We start from the raw sequence: 16,647 nt of genomic DNA, 5'->3' as shown, positions 1-16,647 counted from the left end.
GAAGATATCAACCAGGAGAATAATATTTAAAGATATAACAGTATGAGGTCACTTGGAGGAGAGGATGCAAATAGAAAAAGAGAAACAGTCCAAGGACTGAGTCCTTAGGAATCCCAATATTAGAGGAGGATAAGCTAACAAAGAAACCTGAATGTGTCTCGTGATAAAATCAGGATAGGGTGAGATCTTGGAAAGAAAGGGAGAAGGATGTCTCTAGAAAGAGAAAGTTGTTAACTGGTAAAAACTGCTAAGAGATTAAGATGAAGACAGAAGAAAATTCATGGGATTTGTCAACATGGAAGTCATTAGTAACTCTGAAAAGAATAGCACCAGTCGATTGGAGAGGAAGAAAGGCAGAACAGGAAACAGGAAGTGAGAACCTGAAGATGGCATGTAAACACAATTCTTTTGAGAATTTTGCTATACAGGGGAGCAGAGAAATGGGACAGTAGCAAAGGGGATGTGAGTGTTAAAACAATTGGAATTCTTTGTTGATTTAAGATGAGGATTCTAGAGCATGTTGCATGCTGTTAGGAATTATCCAGTAGTGAGAGTGATGCTGTCGATTTTAGAAAAAGAGGGCACAATTGAAGGAGCAAAAACCCTGGAAAGGAGGGAAAAAATGGCATCTGGACTACCTATAGGATCTGGACTACCAGAGGGTGCTGATGTGAACAGATTCATAGATTTCGTGTTGCTAAAAGCTCTAGTCTGATGTCTTCTTATTTTTTCAATGAAGGATGAAGTGAAATGTAGGGGCAGAAGGATGGACAAGGAAGTCATAAGTGGTTATTTCAAGAGTGGAAAAGCAACTTTTCCAGGAAATAGTAGTAGGATTACTTCACAGTGTTATAACCCTCCCCCTGCTTGAGATTTGTAACTATCAATGTAAAGTAAAACCACTTGGCACAGTGATGTGATTATTCTACACTGTTATGATTACCTTATCTACTTGTTAGCATCTCCTGTCAGAGTATAAGTTAGTTGAGGGTCAAGATGCTGTCTAAATTGTTCTCTGTTGATATGCCCAGTGTCTAGTAGAGTGAGACTGTGAATTCATCATCCAGCAATGAATAACAAAGTAGAACTGTCTTTGACACATCAGTTAAAGCAAGACATGTTAATGGTCATTTAGAGATTAATGTCATTTCTTTAAAGATAGCACCACTTTGGTAAAATTAGGAACCTGTAGCATTTTAAAAATAATACTTGTTTAAAATAGTGGCCATGTCCACTAAATTTGAAATAAAATCATTAACGTATTCTCTGAGTATTGAAAAGACAATTAAGAAAATAACGATAAATTTCCTCACAATCTTACAATCACAAAACAAATGTTTCACAAAACAATTAGATATTAGTTTAGCTTTATCAAGTTTTGCAAGGATGCATATAACAGGAAAAAATACGTAATTTAGGGATCTGGAAAGGTATCCTCTTTAAGGGACCAGGAAAATCTCCTTTTCAATGTTGTACCACCTTGATTTTCCAAGATAACCGTAAGATTATGGTTGATAATTCCATGTATTGTTAATTTGATGATTAGTTTTTTTCCTAATTTTTTATTGGAAATAATTTCAAACTTATACAATTTTGCAAGAATAAAACAGTACACGCGACATATACTCTTTATTCAGATTAATTTTATCCCCATTTGCTTTATCATATTTTCCCTTTCTCTCTCTTTCTCTCTTCGCCCCCACCCCCAGCCCTTCCTCCCTCTCTTTCTTTCGTTTTCTCTTCCTCACTCTATCTCTCCATAAACCATTCGAAGGTAAGTTACATACATAATGATTAAATTTTTTAATAGCTGAGCAAAGTAAGCAAGAATGTTATGTTTTTGTTCAGTGCCTAGACGTAAGCCAACTCATTCTGTCACTGCACTTACCATCTTCCGGAGCAGTCTTATATTCTTTGTCTTCCATGACTTCATAGTCAAACCCCAGAAGATCAATGGGGATGGTGTATTTCCTGGCGTAGTTCTGCTGGGCACCAGTCAGGAAGGCTTGTGTGAAGAAGAACCCAGAGAGCCAGAAGACTGGAGGGGGGCCGACCTCGTACCATTGCTATGGTGTCAAAGCACAAGAGTCCTGTCAACAGAGCCTTTCAACTCGACGGTAACGCCAGTGAATAAAATCTGCCCCTAAACACTCCCTCTGTTATCTTTTTGGTAAACTAATAGCTGAGCTAACACTTTGAGGACTACAAAGCCATACTCTGAAGGTTTTAAAAATAAATATTTTTGTTCTGACTTTGATTTCATATCCATAGCACCAGCTTGGGTATCACAATGTGCATGATGTAAATGCCTGTTTTATACATACCTGATGATTCTTTCGGAAAAGCTCCATGCAGTACTGAATATCTAATATACATTGTTGCATAATGTATCATGTTATATAGTTGAATAGAACAAGAGATCCAGTCAGATGGTAAGTAATGTTTTTTCACTTTTTTCTCTCTCTAGTTATTAGTACCTACTACAACATTCTTTTGGAAGTTTTCCCTCCAACTTCGCCAAAATACAATGAAATCCAACCTATGGCAGCACAATATTGCACAAGGAACTCCCAGAAGAAACAGAGTAGTGACAGCTTAAGATCTTTATAAATAACAGGATACTCTGTTCATATCAATCTAATAAGCTAGTTGAATACTGACTTAACTAGATAGTAAATTACAGAAGTCAGTCTGAAGAAATAAATTGGAATAACGTTTCCCTATTAGAGTCTAAGGTAGAGCCGTCCTCATCTTTAAAGAACAATCTTAATTCTTTTTTTTTTTTTAAGATTTTTTTTTTTTTTATTGGGGTAAGGGTACAGGACTTTATTGGGGAACAGTGTGTACTTCCAGGACTTTTTTCCAAGTCAAATTGTTGTCCTTTCAATCTTAGTTGTGGAGGGTGCCATTCAGCGTCAAGTTGTTGTCCTTTCAGTCTTAGTTGTGGAGGGCGCAGCTCAGCTCCAGGTCCAGTTGCCGTTGCTAGTTACAGGGGGCGCTGCCCACCGTCCCTTGCGGGACTCGAGGAATTGAACCGGCAACCTTGTGGTTGAGAGCCCACTGGCCCATTTGGGAATTGAACCGGCAGCCTTCAGAGTTAGAAGCATGAAGCTCTAACCGCCTGAGCCACCGGGCCTGCCCTTAATTCTTTAATATCAACTCTAGTACGGCGACAGGCCTATATTATGGAAGGGGAGTTTGATCATTTTATTCCTGCAGAAATTTTTTCATAGGCAGTTTTTGATGCATTATGTACAGCATCTAGGGCATCAATTAATACTTCTAATGAATATAATTGTTAATAAGAACATAGTTAAGCACCAGTATTGACAGATAATTGGGAGGGAGATTTCTGCCCATCCAACACTTTGAGGACAATTAACAGTCGAGGTTATTACTGTCTTGGGCTGAACCAGCAATCTAGTGATATAACGACCTGGGCGAGGGCAGGACAAGGAAGAAATAAAGCTCCTCGCTTGTAACTTGGCTCGCTTTCCAAGATGCTCTGCTCTAGAGATCTATTTGGACTCTAAATATTTAATGAAACATCAACATAGCCAGTTGTTTTCTCTCCTCAAATGTCATTGACTTGAATGTCTAACTTCACTAAACATGAACACTGGCTCCTAAAGAAGCTTTCCAAGATTCTACTTCCAATACGAGTATTTTTGACAGTTCAGTGTAACACTTACATCAATTGTGTGCAATATTGAGTAGTGGTTATTTGTGCCTGGGATGCAGAGAAAAACTAGAGAGTAAGGCTCATTACATTAGGTATCCTGGTGAAGAAAATGAGATCAGAAGAAACGTAATGTATGTGCATTTACATGAACTCACCCTCAAGAAGCTTAGTCTTGCAAGGAAGTCATTCACATAGCTCCCAAGTGGTTTAAGGCTTGGGTAGGATTTACTCATCCACGTTCCTGGAACTTTGACATTCAAAATGCTGCTAGTCACTTCTTCAAGATCTGTAGACATCACTACAAGCCCCTGAAACACATTGAACCTTTGGTTAACATGGTAGTGTACATTTTGGACAAGCCCCTCTTAAATACTTTCTTCATAATTATCCTTTGTTTACAATTGTGATTAGTTAAGTTTGAGTCATAAAAAGCAAAAACAGAAAAATATTTTCTATTGCTCACAAGTGAGTCATGGAGTCTTTGACCTATTCCTTAGAAAAATATTTTAAAATTCAATCTAATCAAATTTTATGGGAAAATTTTTAACTGAGGTATAATTGACGTATGACATTATATTAGTTTCAAGTGTACCACATAATGACTCAATATTTGTATATATTGTCAAATGGTCACCACGATAAGTATAGTCAACATCTATCACAATACAAATTTTTTTTTCTTGGGATGAGGATGTTTCAGATCTACTTTCTGAGCAACTGTCAAATGTGCAATACAGTATTGTTAATATAGTCACTATGCTGTACATTACATTCCCAGGATGTAGAGTTGACCATTGAACAATGTGGGGGTTCAGCGTGCCGACCACCCTTGCAGTCAAAAATCCACATGTAACTTAAGTCGACCATCCGCATCCATGGATTCCCAATCACAATGGAAAACACATTGGAAAACACAATGGAAAAAATGGAGTTGACTCTCGAACTCGTTATTTAAAAAAATCTGCATTTAAGTGGACCCGTACAGTTCAAACCCACATTGTTCACTTGCATTTTATAATTACAAGTTTGTACCTTTTGATCCCCTTCACCCGTTTTTCCTATCCTGGAAAATCTTCCTAATCGATACCTGGAGACTCACTAGCTATTAAATCACAGTCTAATGATGACTTAGTTTACTTGTCTATTAACTGAACAACTAATGTACCTCTGCCCTGCCTTCCTAAAAGGAATGCGATGAATACAAATTTAGGAAAATGATATAGAATGCTTTGAAACGTTAAAAATCTTGGATTCCAACTGTGAAGTCTAATCGATCTTATCCTATTTTGAATCACTGATGGACAGATGTCCAAACTTTGAGGCCCTTGAAAATCCCTGTCTATTTGATCTTGCAATGGGGCCAGTTGCTGAAATCATTTCTGTTTTCTTCTATAATTGACAGTATTATTCCAATTATCATATGGAGAAGATTTTACAGGATATTTCATGGATTACACACCCATATTGCATTTGCCTCCTTCTCTAAACCCACTAAAACAGCAGTAAAGGAACTTATGTTTTAAAGGCTTACGCCCACAAGTTCAGAAAGAAGAACAGGTACAATGACAACATAATTTTGGGAGCTAGAAAGCGTATGGACCATTGGCAGTTGACTTAGTAGTCAAGAGAAACTTGATCCTAAACGGGCAGAGGGCGAAGCCAACAATGAGCTAGGTAGACTTTGCAGAATACTTCCCAAACACTTGTAACCAACGGCCCTAGGTGACAGGGAGGAGAAGAGAGTGGTACTAAATGAAAAAGATTGTTGAAACCTGGTTTAGAATGCAGACGCCTAGGTCTTCTCTCAAAACTGCATATTACCTAACTTGAATGAGACCTGGGGGGGAAAAAAAAAAAGAAAGAAAAAGAAATCTCTGGAGTGGGGGATGCCAGGCTCAGATGGGGTCCGAACTGCCATACTGAAATTGGGAATTAAGCCAATGTGTGTGTGTTGGATGCTAAGATCCCTGAAGCCTCTTTTCCGTTAGCTCCCAGAATGCTGGAAGTCAGGCCTTTATCTTCCAGGAAGCATACAAGGAGAAACACATGATACTGAATGCTTCTTAGCCAAACAGCCCAGCCAGATTTTACCACTTCGTCCGGTAGACTCCTCTTTCAATAACAACTCCCATCCAACCATCGTTCTCTACCTCCAATGCTGCTCTAAGAAACCAACTCAGCTGAACTGGTTTGATCACATAATTGGTCTTTGCCTACCCTCTTGCTCCCCTACAATCCTTTCTGCAGTGGTCCAAGTGAACTTTTAAAAATGTAAAATAAATCATTTCATTCCATTGCTTAAAACCCTCTGAAGGTTTTTCTTTACTTTTATACCTTAGGATAAAATTCAAAATCCTAACCAAGGCCGACGAGGCCCTCAAGAAGCTGTGGTTTCCGGTCCGGTTACCATCTCCCTCAAACTCCACACTGGCCACACCAGCCTTCCCTGCTATGTTCCTGGACCAGGCCAAGCCACTTCCTCTCACAGCTTTGCATTTGCTCTACCCTCTATCCAAACATCCCATCAGCCTCTGCTCAAGCTTAAGTACCTCAGAGGAGCCTAACCCAGAATGACTGAAAGAACTTCCCACTCATCATTCTCTATCCCATATCCTGTTTTATTTTTTTCCCTAAGAATGTACCATTTACTACTCACTTAACGCTATAGATATAGATATATATTTTTTTAAATTGATTATTTCCCTTACTCAAACATAAGCTCTATGAGGGCAGAGGCTTTGTCTCTTTTACTCTTTAACACTCTGTGTCTTTTTAGCATGTATCCTATCTGGCAAACTATTGCTATCTAACATACTGTATACATAGTCACGTGTTCATTACCTGCCACCTCCAGAAATATATATGCTCTTCAAGGGCAAGAATTTTTTTTTCCTATCCTCATAACTAAGAACAGTGCTTGCACAGAATCTGTGCCCCATAAACATACTGAGTACATGAATGATATGTTTACTTCAATTCTTTGTCTTCGGTGTATTTCCCCTTACCTTGATTGCTTTTTGTATGTTAATGCATGATTCTCTGATGGTCTGCAACAACTTATTGAACCGTCCCATCTCTTGGACAAGCACAGTGTTCATGCTCTGAGTGTACGTCGTGGGGTATCTCCTCATTGCGGACTCAATGTCAAAGTTGTTTGGAAGTTTACCCAAGATGTCACCAGCGACCTCATTTACTACTTCTTCTGATGATTTTGCACCAGCATCTGCTGAACGAGACTGTAAAGAATCCAAACTATAAATCAGAAATCTTCAGAAAGGTCTAAGAATTGCTGGATATGAAAACTTCGAAGATAAATTTAGGAGTACTACTCTGCTCTCTTATCTCTGATTCTTCTCTCCACACAGGATTTATTGAAGCGATGATAACAGGCATAGGGATTGGGTTTCAGAAGAAAACAACCGTTAGTGAGGAGGAAGAAGGGCATATACAGTGTTCAGAAGCAAAAGAGGGTCTGGAGGAAGCAAGTATGCTGCACACTGAGCCACCTGGGTGGAGGGGACGAGATGTCACAGATGGAGGGAGAAAAAGCATTTACATTGGTGGGGGACCAAGGGATGATGGGCATTAAAACCCAGGAGGAGGAAATCGGATCTTGCTTTGACAAAGCTTGCCACAAAATATAATAACCCTGGTGCCTACTGGTTGCCAAAAGCAGAGATATAGTTTTCTCCTTGAACCAGGAGGGCAAAGAAAATAAGCTCATCTCCTCTAAGCAATTGGAAGAGTTATGGAGAAAAGGCAGACTCTAGTAATTCACACTGAAAGCAAGAAAGAAGAGTTTCATTTCAATTATTATTTTTTTATGTTTGTAGTGGCACTGTGTAAATTATCTATATTTTCTGGAAAAATTCTTCAAATCCTCAGAATAAATAAATAAATATGCGTGTGTGTGTGTGTGTTTGTGTGTGTGTGTGTGTGTGTGTGTGTGATGAGAGAGAACAAGCACTGTTAGAATATAAATGAATACATCTCATAGTTTTTCAGTACTAGGAAATGTGTTTAGTCTTATTCAAAATTTTATATTACCTGGTGTTTATATTGACTCTATTCTATAAACACTGACTTTTACTTAAGTTTCTAGTGGGATTTTTCATGCTACCTACAACATACCACCATAAGATCCTATGAAGTTGCACAATAAAAAAAATCAAATGTTGGTGTTAATTGAAGCTAGTAAGAAAGGGATATGGCAATATGATAATCCTTTATCATCCCAAGGGCTGGGTTTATAACTTAATATATAAAACAAATTAGAGAACAAAGAAGATAATGAATATTTGGATAAAACTAGTGAAGCATCTATTTCCATTGCATTTTAAGACTCATGCTGATTTCTGTTTGTATGTTGGTATGCATACAAGGTATTATAAACTTATTAAAAACATTCCTATTTTCTAACAAGAGCTGTGCTTCCACCAAAAACAAACAAAAAAACCAAAACAAGAAAAACAAAAAACAAATACCAGGCTTATAATAGCCCTTTAAAAATGTAAGAAAAATATTTTAGTAACACAAACATTCCCTTTATATATTTCTCACAAACCAAAATCACATAATTGGGGTGATGTTTTAAAGTAATATCTAACTGATATTGAGAATTAAGAGCAAGACGGTGTTATTTATTTATAATTGTTTCACTTAGCTTTTGTCTTTTTACCACTTTAGAGTTTTCACAAATTTCGTTTGAAGTCTTCCAAGGTTTATTTTCCTTTTATTAAACAAATAAAGCTAAGTAGGATTCATTTTCAAGAAGCCATCACAGAGTTTAACCTTTTCATTTCTAGTTATAATGTTTTAAGTTGCAGTAATTTTCCTATTCAAGAGAATGAGTCTGGCAGTTAAGTAGAAGAACTCTGCAAAAGTAACATTCTAACTTCATTATTTCTCCCTCTAATTTAAAAGATATTTTAGTTAAATACATACATAATGTAAAAGAATTGTCATTGGTAACTACCTCTTCAAATTCTGTAGTCTGGCCTCTTTGCCTCTGAATTGTGTTAAACTCAACATGGAATCACTGAACTACTGCCTACCCTTCATTATAATTATATTTACCAATCTGAGTTTGAGGATATTGAAAGAGGTCGTTTAATTACATATGGAGAAGATACCCCATGTGTATTTAAACTTGTTTGGTTCTGAGTCATTTTCTGTTGGAATGAGTCCACTGTTTTATGCATTCTGTAATGTAGCACACCCCATTAAGTTTAAATAAAGCCAAGAGACACTATAAATGTCCTGTTGTCAGAATATTGTATATTACATGCATTTAATGTTTCTAAAGATCTATGTCCAGGCACTACTTGATTTTAGTGCTTTTAACAAGTAAAATGGAATAAAAAATCGTCTTTGTCCTTTCTGCCTTATTAAAAAATGTCATCTCACAGTAGGTCAGAGCTAAGAGTTCTGTAAACTCTTCCTCAGTGATAGCACACCACTTTATCCTAACTTGGTTCTTTTAGCTTTTTCTTTTTTATTTTTCAACATCTCTGGTTATCTGTCATTAGGTCCTATCCCATTTTTAGAATCTGGAAAGAGAGTATAGCGTAGTGATTTAGAATACAGATTCTGGAGTCAAACTAGTGGGAGTTACACTGCTTGACTTTGAGTTCCGGCTTAAAATCGTACCAGCTGACCTTGTATAAGCTACTTAATCTTTCTGTGTCTCAGTTTTCTAGCTGTAAAATGAAAATAATTAGCCCCTACCTGATAGGATTCCATAAGCATTACAGTGTTATACATAAGGCAATGAGAACAATTTAGTATACAGTAAGCACTACCTAATATTAACTATTATCATTATTACTCCAAGATTCCATAAAAATGTAAAAGATCAGATAGAATTCAGTTCATGGGATAATTTGCTTAACTGAAGAATCATACTTAACCTATTAAAATTTTCATCACTAAGGGAACTCTTGCCATTTGGACTGATTTGATTTCAAACATGAACAAAACAAACAAAGAGCCAATCACATCTTCTAAACAGAGAACAATACAAGATCTTACCAGACAATCAAGATGAAAGATTCTTCACTCACAGATACAGACTCATGTCCATGGCCTGCTGACTTCTGAGGCCTTGGAAGTTAACTCTCAGACATGCTCTTACCTTTATGCTTTCACCAGTTGAGCTGCATGTCTACCAAGAGTCAACTGTATTTTTCTCCTAAACCTTTTTAATTCGTTTTGTGCTTACTATTGCAATTGTGTACTTTAAATATCATGCAATCTGACCAAATACTAATGTGAAATAAACTGTTTATATGTAAACTAGATGAAATGTTCTGGAAATATTTGTTAAAGATAGGTCATTTTAAAAGTTGCGATTGAATTAGTAAGAGACTAGAAAATAAAATAGGAAAAATTCTAGATGGATTCTGGTATCACACTGCTTGCCAAATATCTCTGAAATTCTTCTCCCATTTTAAAGGAATTTAAAATGGACATAATACGTCATGTATCTGGGCATGGTTTGTGCAAGAAAGGCAAAATGGAACTCCTAGCAGCAGAAGACGATTAAAGAATACTCAGAGATATTCAAATATTCCTCAAAGACCTCCTAGCAGAAGGATACCCAGAGATTTTTTTCCAAATAAACAGATTAGTGAAAAAAAACAACCTATACATATATGTGCTTTGTTTAAATCCATAATTAAGGTATGTGTGTGTGTGTGTGTGTGTGTGTATATCTTTTCTTTCTTTTCCTCAAAATGGTTCTCCACCTGAACAGACAGAATCGTGTGCGCGGCCTCTACTGTGCTGGCACACGGTGCTTGGAGAAGCATTCTTTGCAGACTTGGGAGCCAGCTCCTGCACAGATCACACACCTGAGTGAGAAGAATGTTATCGAATAACAGCTGAGTTTCTGACTGATCTTTAGTGATATCTGCATTGGCATTCATGCCAAAGATTTCCGGTGCTGGGGTCAACGGCAGAGTCTTTGTGTATTCGATGTAGCTTTTGTGCTGCAAAGATGAAAAACAGGAAATCAAGAGGTTAGAAATGAATTATTCTGTAGAACTTTCTCACTGAACAGAGATGATTTTCAATACTCAAGATACTGAGTGGATGAACTGTGAGACTAGACATTGAATGCTTTCATTTTCTTTCAACCTGGGCCAAGGTCAAAAAAAAAAAATATGAACACATTTAGAGAGAAAAAGAAAATGTACCATTCAATTGAAATGGATTTTAAAACAGAGAGAGGAATATCCTGGCCACTTCATTTAAAGATTTCTTCCAGAGAAATCTTTCTGTGCTACATTTTGCTGATGACTATTCTTAATTTAGACAATAAAAATATTCTTCCCCCTGCTCTATCCCGATTTTTCTGTTTATTGTTATTGTGAGAAATTCTTGTAATTCCAAAAAGCAAAAATTATCTGCAATTTTATTATACTGAGAAAACCACTATTAACATTGAGTATCTTTTCATGCACATGCACACATATTTTATATTTTATTTACCTGGACTTCTATCAAAATACCATCTTTCTTATGCTCGGATAATCATATACACTCATATGCATATATAGGGATTAGGTGGGTTGGTCATTGATGGTTTTTCCATATGGGTCACGTTATGGGTCACCTTTCAAATCATCATTGGAGATCTTGTTATCCATGACTCTCCATGTTGACTTGCTCCACCCAATCAGTGACCTAAGTTCTGGGGTTGATTTTTCTCTTCATTCCATCGCTATCTGTCCTCAGCTAGCATTAGTCCTAGTGGACAACGGGGTTGGGGTTAGGGCGTTATGCTACCTTCCTCTGCTGGATGCGTTTAACTTTCAATATGTACCCTTTTGATTTCTGGGAGGAAAATGAGAAACAATTTGATTGTCCTGGCAGTCCCTGGAAATCTACTGTGTGATAATCTGAAGGCAGATACACATCTTCCACTTGACAGGACTGGAAAAAAATAGAAGGAACCTTGGCTTTGTATGGCATCTTGGTCTGTGACTCTGCACTTACTATCTGTGTGGCTTTGGATGAGTCATTTAATTTTAGTGAACTTTGTCATTTGTAAAAGGGATATAATAATAATACCAATGTTAATTTGATGCTCTAGTGAGATAATTACATGTAAATGCTTTGTAAATAACTAAGAATGATATAAATATTAACTATTATTGTTAATATTATTTTTAACCCCTCTCTTGTGTATTTCCATTTTAATTGGGGACAAAGGGTTTTTACCCAAAGGACTGACTTCATGATAATACAATTTTAGGTCACTGAGGAAGCTATTCTTGGGTTAGGACCATTTCTGATACTCCTCTCATTACAGTCAGTAAGAAACCACTAACTGTCTATGCCTGGGGTTTGCTCTGTCCCTTTAAGACTGAAGAAGCATCCACAATGGTTAACAAAAAACAAGGCCTCATGAAAAAAAAATCACCATTTTCTGTACCAGAGGAATTTCATGTTTTACTGCTTTTAGTTTTCTAAAAGGGCATACTTACATCACCAGAAGGAGGGACAAAATAGATGCCACTTGAGTCGAATTTATAGTTTGGATTTTCAATTAATTCTGGGTTGAAGAATTTGTTTAGAATACTGCGCAGCGTACGCCGGTCCCAGTCGTCCGTCACTCTGCCTCCGTAATTACATTCGCCGGTCATGTATCTCAGAGCATCATAAGGCAGTTCCTAAAATTGAGAGCTCAAGTCGCTCAACCGGTTAACCGGTTAACAGCTATCAGTCGCACAGTACACAAAATTGTGTGTCGTGTTTGCTTGAATGATTAAATTAAACATCTTACAAAAGTTTGCCTTAACACAATTTGTATACTTCCCTGCTAATTTTTCCCTGGGTCTTTTTCTTATTTTGTGGTTTGTTGTTTCCATTCAGTCAGTGTAGAGAATAGAACTCCTCTATAGTTTATGAACTCACTACTCAACTAATGTTAATGGACGGCCTACTGTGTGTCAGACACAAAATGAAATAGAAGCCATCCTTGAAAACCTTGCACCACTGAGTGACATCCAAACAAATTCAATATAATTCAGAGATAATCAATGTTAATTTTCTTCACCACCGTTTTATATCCACATATATTTTGACAATTGGAATCACACTGTATATACAATTTTGCATATAACTTTTCACCAATTTTCATATCTTTTACCATTTCACAAAATACTTTGAAAATAATATTTTAATAACTCTTTTAATATTGAACACTTCAGTGGCTCTTAATTTTCTACTGGTTTCAATTACTTTTCATTAAATATACATTTCTCAAAGGAAAAGAGCTTATAAAAAGCAATTGATTAATGTCACCAAAATGCTTTTCTCACAGACTACAGCAATTGTAGTAATCAGTTTGAAAATCTTTGCTAATTTCAGAGCCCAAAGATAATTAATATTGTGCTAATTTGCATTTCTAGAATACTAGTGAGGTTCAGAATTTTTTCATATGTTTAATAGCATTTGTTCTTCTATGAACTAGCCGCCTACTCATTTTTTAATTAAAGTTTTACTTTATTTGTATAAGCTGTTTTAGAAATTGACTTTTATTTATCAAATTTGTGGAAATATTTTTCCTGTTAATTTGCTTTTTTATTATAGTCCCTTGTATACAGACTTTTTTAATGTTTCTGAATGCAAAAGTATTGATTTTTCACATTGCAATTTCTTTTCTCCTAAGCATACTTACGCACCTGCCAGCAGTATAGGGAATTCTATTTCTTACTGCTCTCAACAGAACTAAGCAATATCATTCAAGGAAAAAATATTGATAATTAAACCATGAAGTTGTTTTTAGTTTTGAAGTTTATTTTTTATATTGACATTATAAAAATGTTTATCATTTGTGTGTCTTATTTTGTTAAATTATCTACTCTGTTCGTTTATGGGTTTTTCTAATTTGAATCATATCTTTTTATTCTAGTATGAAAAGTTCTTTATAAAGGTACCAAATCCGTTTGTCAGATACATTTTCGGTATTTTCTCCAATTTCCATTTGTTTTTATTTTTATGATGTTTAATTGTTTATCGTACTTTAACATGGCAATGTTTAAAATATTTTCTACTAAAATATGACAATCTTTTACTTTATTTTACCATTTTTTTCATCATTTTTGAGCTTTACATGCCCTCTTGCAGTTGGTTATTTGTTAAAAGTTAAAGTGTATGAATCCTACGTTCCAGTGATCTCACTTTGAGAAATCTTTTCAATAGAAATAATAGCACTAGCGAACAGTAGATAGTAGTGATTAAAGAAGGAAGAGTCATTGAATTCGGAGTTGGAAATTATGAGACTTGTTATTTGGTAGAACTGGAACTGAAGGCAGTGAATTTAGAACATGTGTCAATGACTGAGACCTTGTGGAGTAACAAACAGAACGAGGAAGGAGAACTCCAGCATTTTTATGGTCTTCAACTGCAAACGTGAGGGAGTTTGATCAGATGCATGCCCTGACAGACCCCCACTGCATAAAAAGGAGATACAGTAAGAAAACTCATATGCAAGTTAAATAGCCAGTATACAAGGTGGAGCACGTGGAGTAGTTGGACACTGGAGGGCTTTCTGAGGTAGAAATAAAAGGAGCTCTGGAGGAGGATAGGTTAAATAGAAAAGGGATAAATCTGCCAACATGGCCCCAAGAGCTGATGGGTAAAATATTATTTTTCTCAGCAGCTTGATCATAACCAGATCCAATCAAATTGGGGAGTGTGTTCTCCCAGAGCCCAAGGTACATTGACTGGGGTCACAGATACAGCAGCAGCTTGCTGCTGGGGTTGCTTCCCTGCTAGGTTCTTATAAGAGGGATGAGATCATGGGCAGGGAGAGAGTATAGATGGAAGCTGAACTCAAAGTTGATAATGAGTACACATGGTTATATCCTACGTTGTTCACTTTAGCATTTCTTATTAGCAAAAAATAACAAGAAAATCAAATCTGAATAGTCAACAAAAGGGAAATACTGAGTAAGCAGCCATTAAACCAAAAATTTGTATCTATTTTGAAAGTTGTCCACAACATATATAAAGTGAAAAAGGCAAATTGAAAATGAATATGCAAATATAGTTGTTTGTGATGAAATATTTATGTGTATATTGTGCACTTATATGTGTATTGGAAAACGTCTGTACAGACATGCTCTAAGCTGTGAAACTGGTTGTCTTGGGGTAAATTTAGGGTGAGAATGAGGGGTGAGTCTCTTTCTCTCATAAACACACACACACACACACACACACACACACACACCCTACCAAAATAAGAACAGCAAAGCAATTGCCCATCTGCCAAGTATATTTTCTTCTTTTTGTTTTCTAATGACTTTTTTTTTAATCCAACAGGAATTACTTAGTATGAAGAACCTCACTTAATTTTTCCTAATAGAAACTAACCAATTATTCTAACATTTATTGAATACATCTTTCATTTCCTATTCACTTAACATGCTGTAATTACTATGCCTAATTTCTACATGTAGTTATGTTGCCATTCTTGTTTTTAAGAGCTTGAAAATTTTTCCACTAATCGTGATTTATTCATTAAACAGACACTAACTGAGCCATCCACTATCTACTATCTACACTGTTTTAGGATCTGGGGATACAAGAGTAAACAAAATCACCATGTAGTCTAGCGGCTCATGATTTGACAAAATTGCTCTCCTTCTGAGCAGAAGCTTACAGCTTGAGTGGATGGTGGTTCTATTACTTTGATGCAGGCACAGAATGGAAAAAAGGGAGCAGAAACAGGATTCCGTAAGATAATCATTCCTCATTCTGCTTCTTTTCCAAATGTTTTCATTACTCCTCGGTCTGTTATTTTTACAGAGCACATCACTTTACATCAGCCCCATGCACTGCCAGCCCCTAACTAGAAATCAGGGCTCATGGTGTTTGTCAGCCCCAACACTTGTATACCAAAGACTACTTTCGTGAAATCTTTGTTTCTTCAAGTTCCTATTAGTGTTTGATTCCTCTAGAATGCTAGAAGTTTCCCTATTGATATCACCTCCCCAATAGCTTGCTTTTCCTCTTTACACATTCTTGGGGGGAACCTACCAAGGCCACATTTTCAAGGCACGGGGTTACTCACAGGAAATTAGAATTAGACCATATAAATTTGGTTCTATAGCCAGAGCTGACTGGACCTACTCAGGAGCTAGAAGCTCTAGGAGGTCTCGGGATTCTAAATCTGTTGTAACCATAAACCTATTCAAATGTTCAAGTGGAGTTTAGTGCATCCCTCTTTTATTTGATTTCCTCATCCTATTCATTCTCTTGATGACCACAACTGTTGTTGGTCTAGGCTTATTTAGTGTGTGTGTGCATGTGAGAGTTTAATTCTGATTGCTTTCTTTGTCAAGACACTGGATTATTTAGTTTTAAGAAAAAAAGGTTGAATCCTGAAGAAGCATTACATTAGACTTAATAATATCAGAGGGAACTGTGAATTCTCATTCCTGAAAGAATCTCTCTTTAAGTCTTGATGAATTATATGTGATGAATGAGTAGCAGTTTTGTCAAAGTTTGCTATATAATTACTGTGCTGTGGGAATGAGAAGCACTGCTGAACTGTCAGTTAGTACAAGAAATCAGTTCAATCAGTCCTGAATGTTATTAAAAGATTCTCTCCATAGCATTTGATAGGATGGACGAGTCCTGACATTCCCTATTTACTCAGCACGGTCTCCCCTGCTCTTTTTCCTGGCTGCTCAGTCTGTATTTCCCACGCCTCTGTCCTCTCTCTTCCCATTGATACTGGGTGTTCACCAACAGTAGTTCTTTAGTTCTCTTCTTATGCTACAAGGCCTCCCTTTTAAATCTCAGGTGCTCTCAGGCTTCTCCTAATGCTAACAACTCGCAAATCTCTGTTTTGTGCTCCCTCTCTTCTCTTGGGCTTTAGAACTATATGCCCAGAGCTTATTATATATCTCCACCTGGACATTCCAGATCTTTAAAATGTAGGAGGGCTGAAG

The 16,647-nt window shown here is 36.6% G+C and overlaps 1 protein-coding gene across 1 annotated transcript in view; it reads right to left on the bottom strand.

Moving 5' to 3' along the window:
- Nucleotides 1-16,647, bottom strand: part of DNAH7 (dynein axonemal heavy chain 7) — a 213,555-nt gene that overhangs the window by 7,471 nt on the left and 189,437 nt on the right. The window contains 5 exon segments of the mRNA XM_033111796.1: nucleotides 1,889-2,066; nucleotides 3,838-3,990; nucleotides 6,688-6,918; nucleotides 10,534-10,671; nucleotides 12,172-12,357. Of these exon segments, the coding sequence (XP_032967687.1) occupies nucleotides 1,889-2,066; nucleotides 3,838-3,990; nucleotides 6,688-6,918; nucleotides 10,534-10,671; nucleotides 12,172-12,357 (886 nt within the window).

The sequence above is a fragment of the Rhinolophus ferrumequinum genome, chromosome 8 (genome assembly GCF_004115265.2).
Source record: "Rhinolophus ferrumequinum isolate MPI-CBG mRhiFer1 chromosome 8, mRhiFer1_v1.p, whole genome shotgun sequence".
NCBI lineage: Eukaryota > Metazoa > Chordata > Mammalia > Chiroptera > Rhinolophidae > Rhinolophus > Rhinolophus ferrumequinum.
Note: the sequence above shows the minus strand (reverse complement) of the source record. Positions and strands in the feature narration are given on the sequence as shown.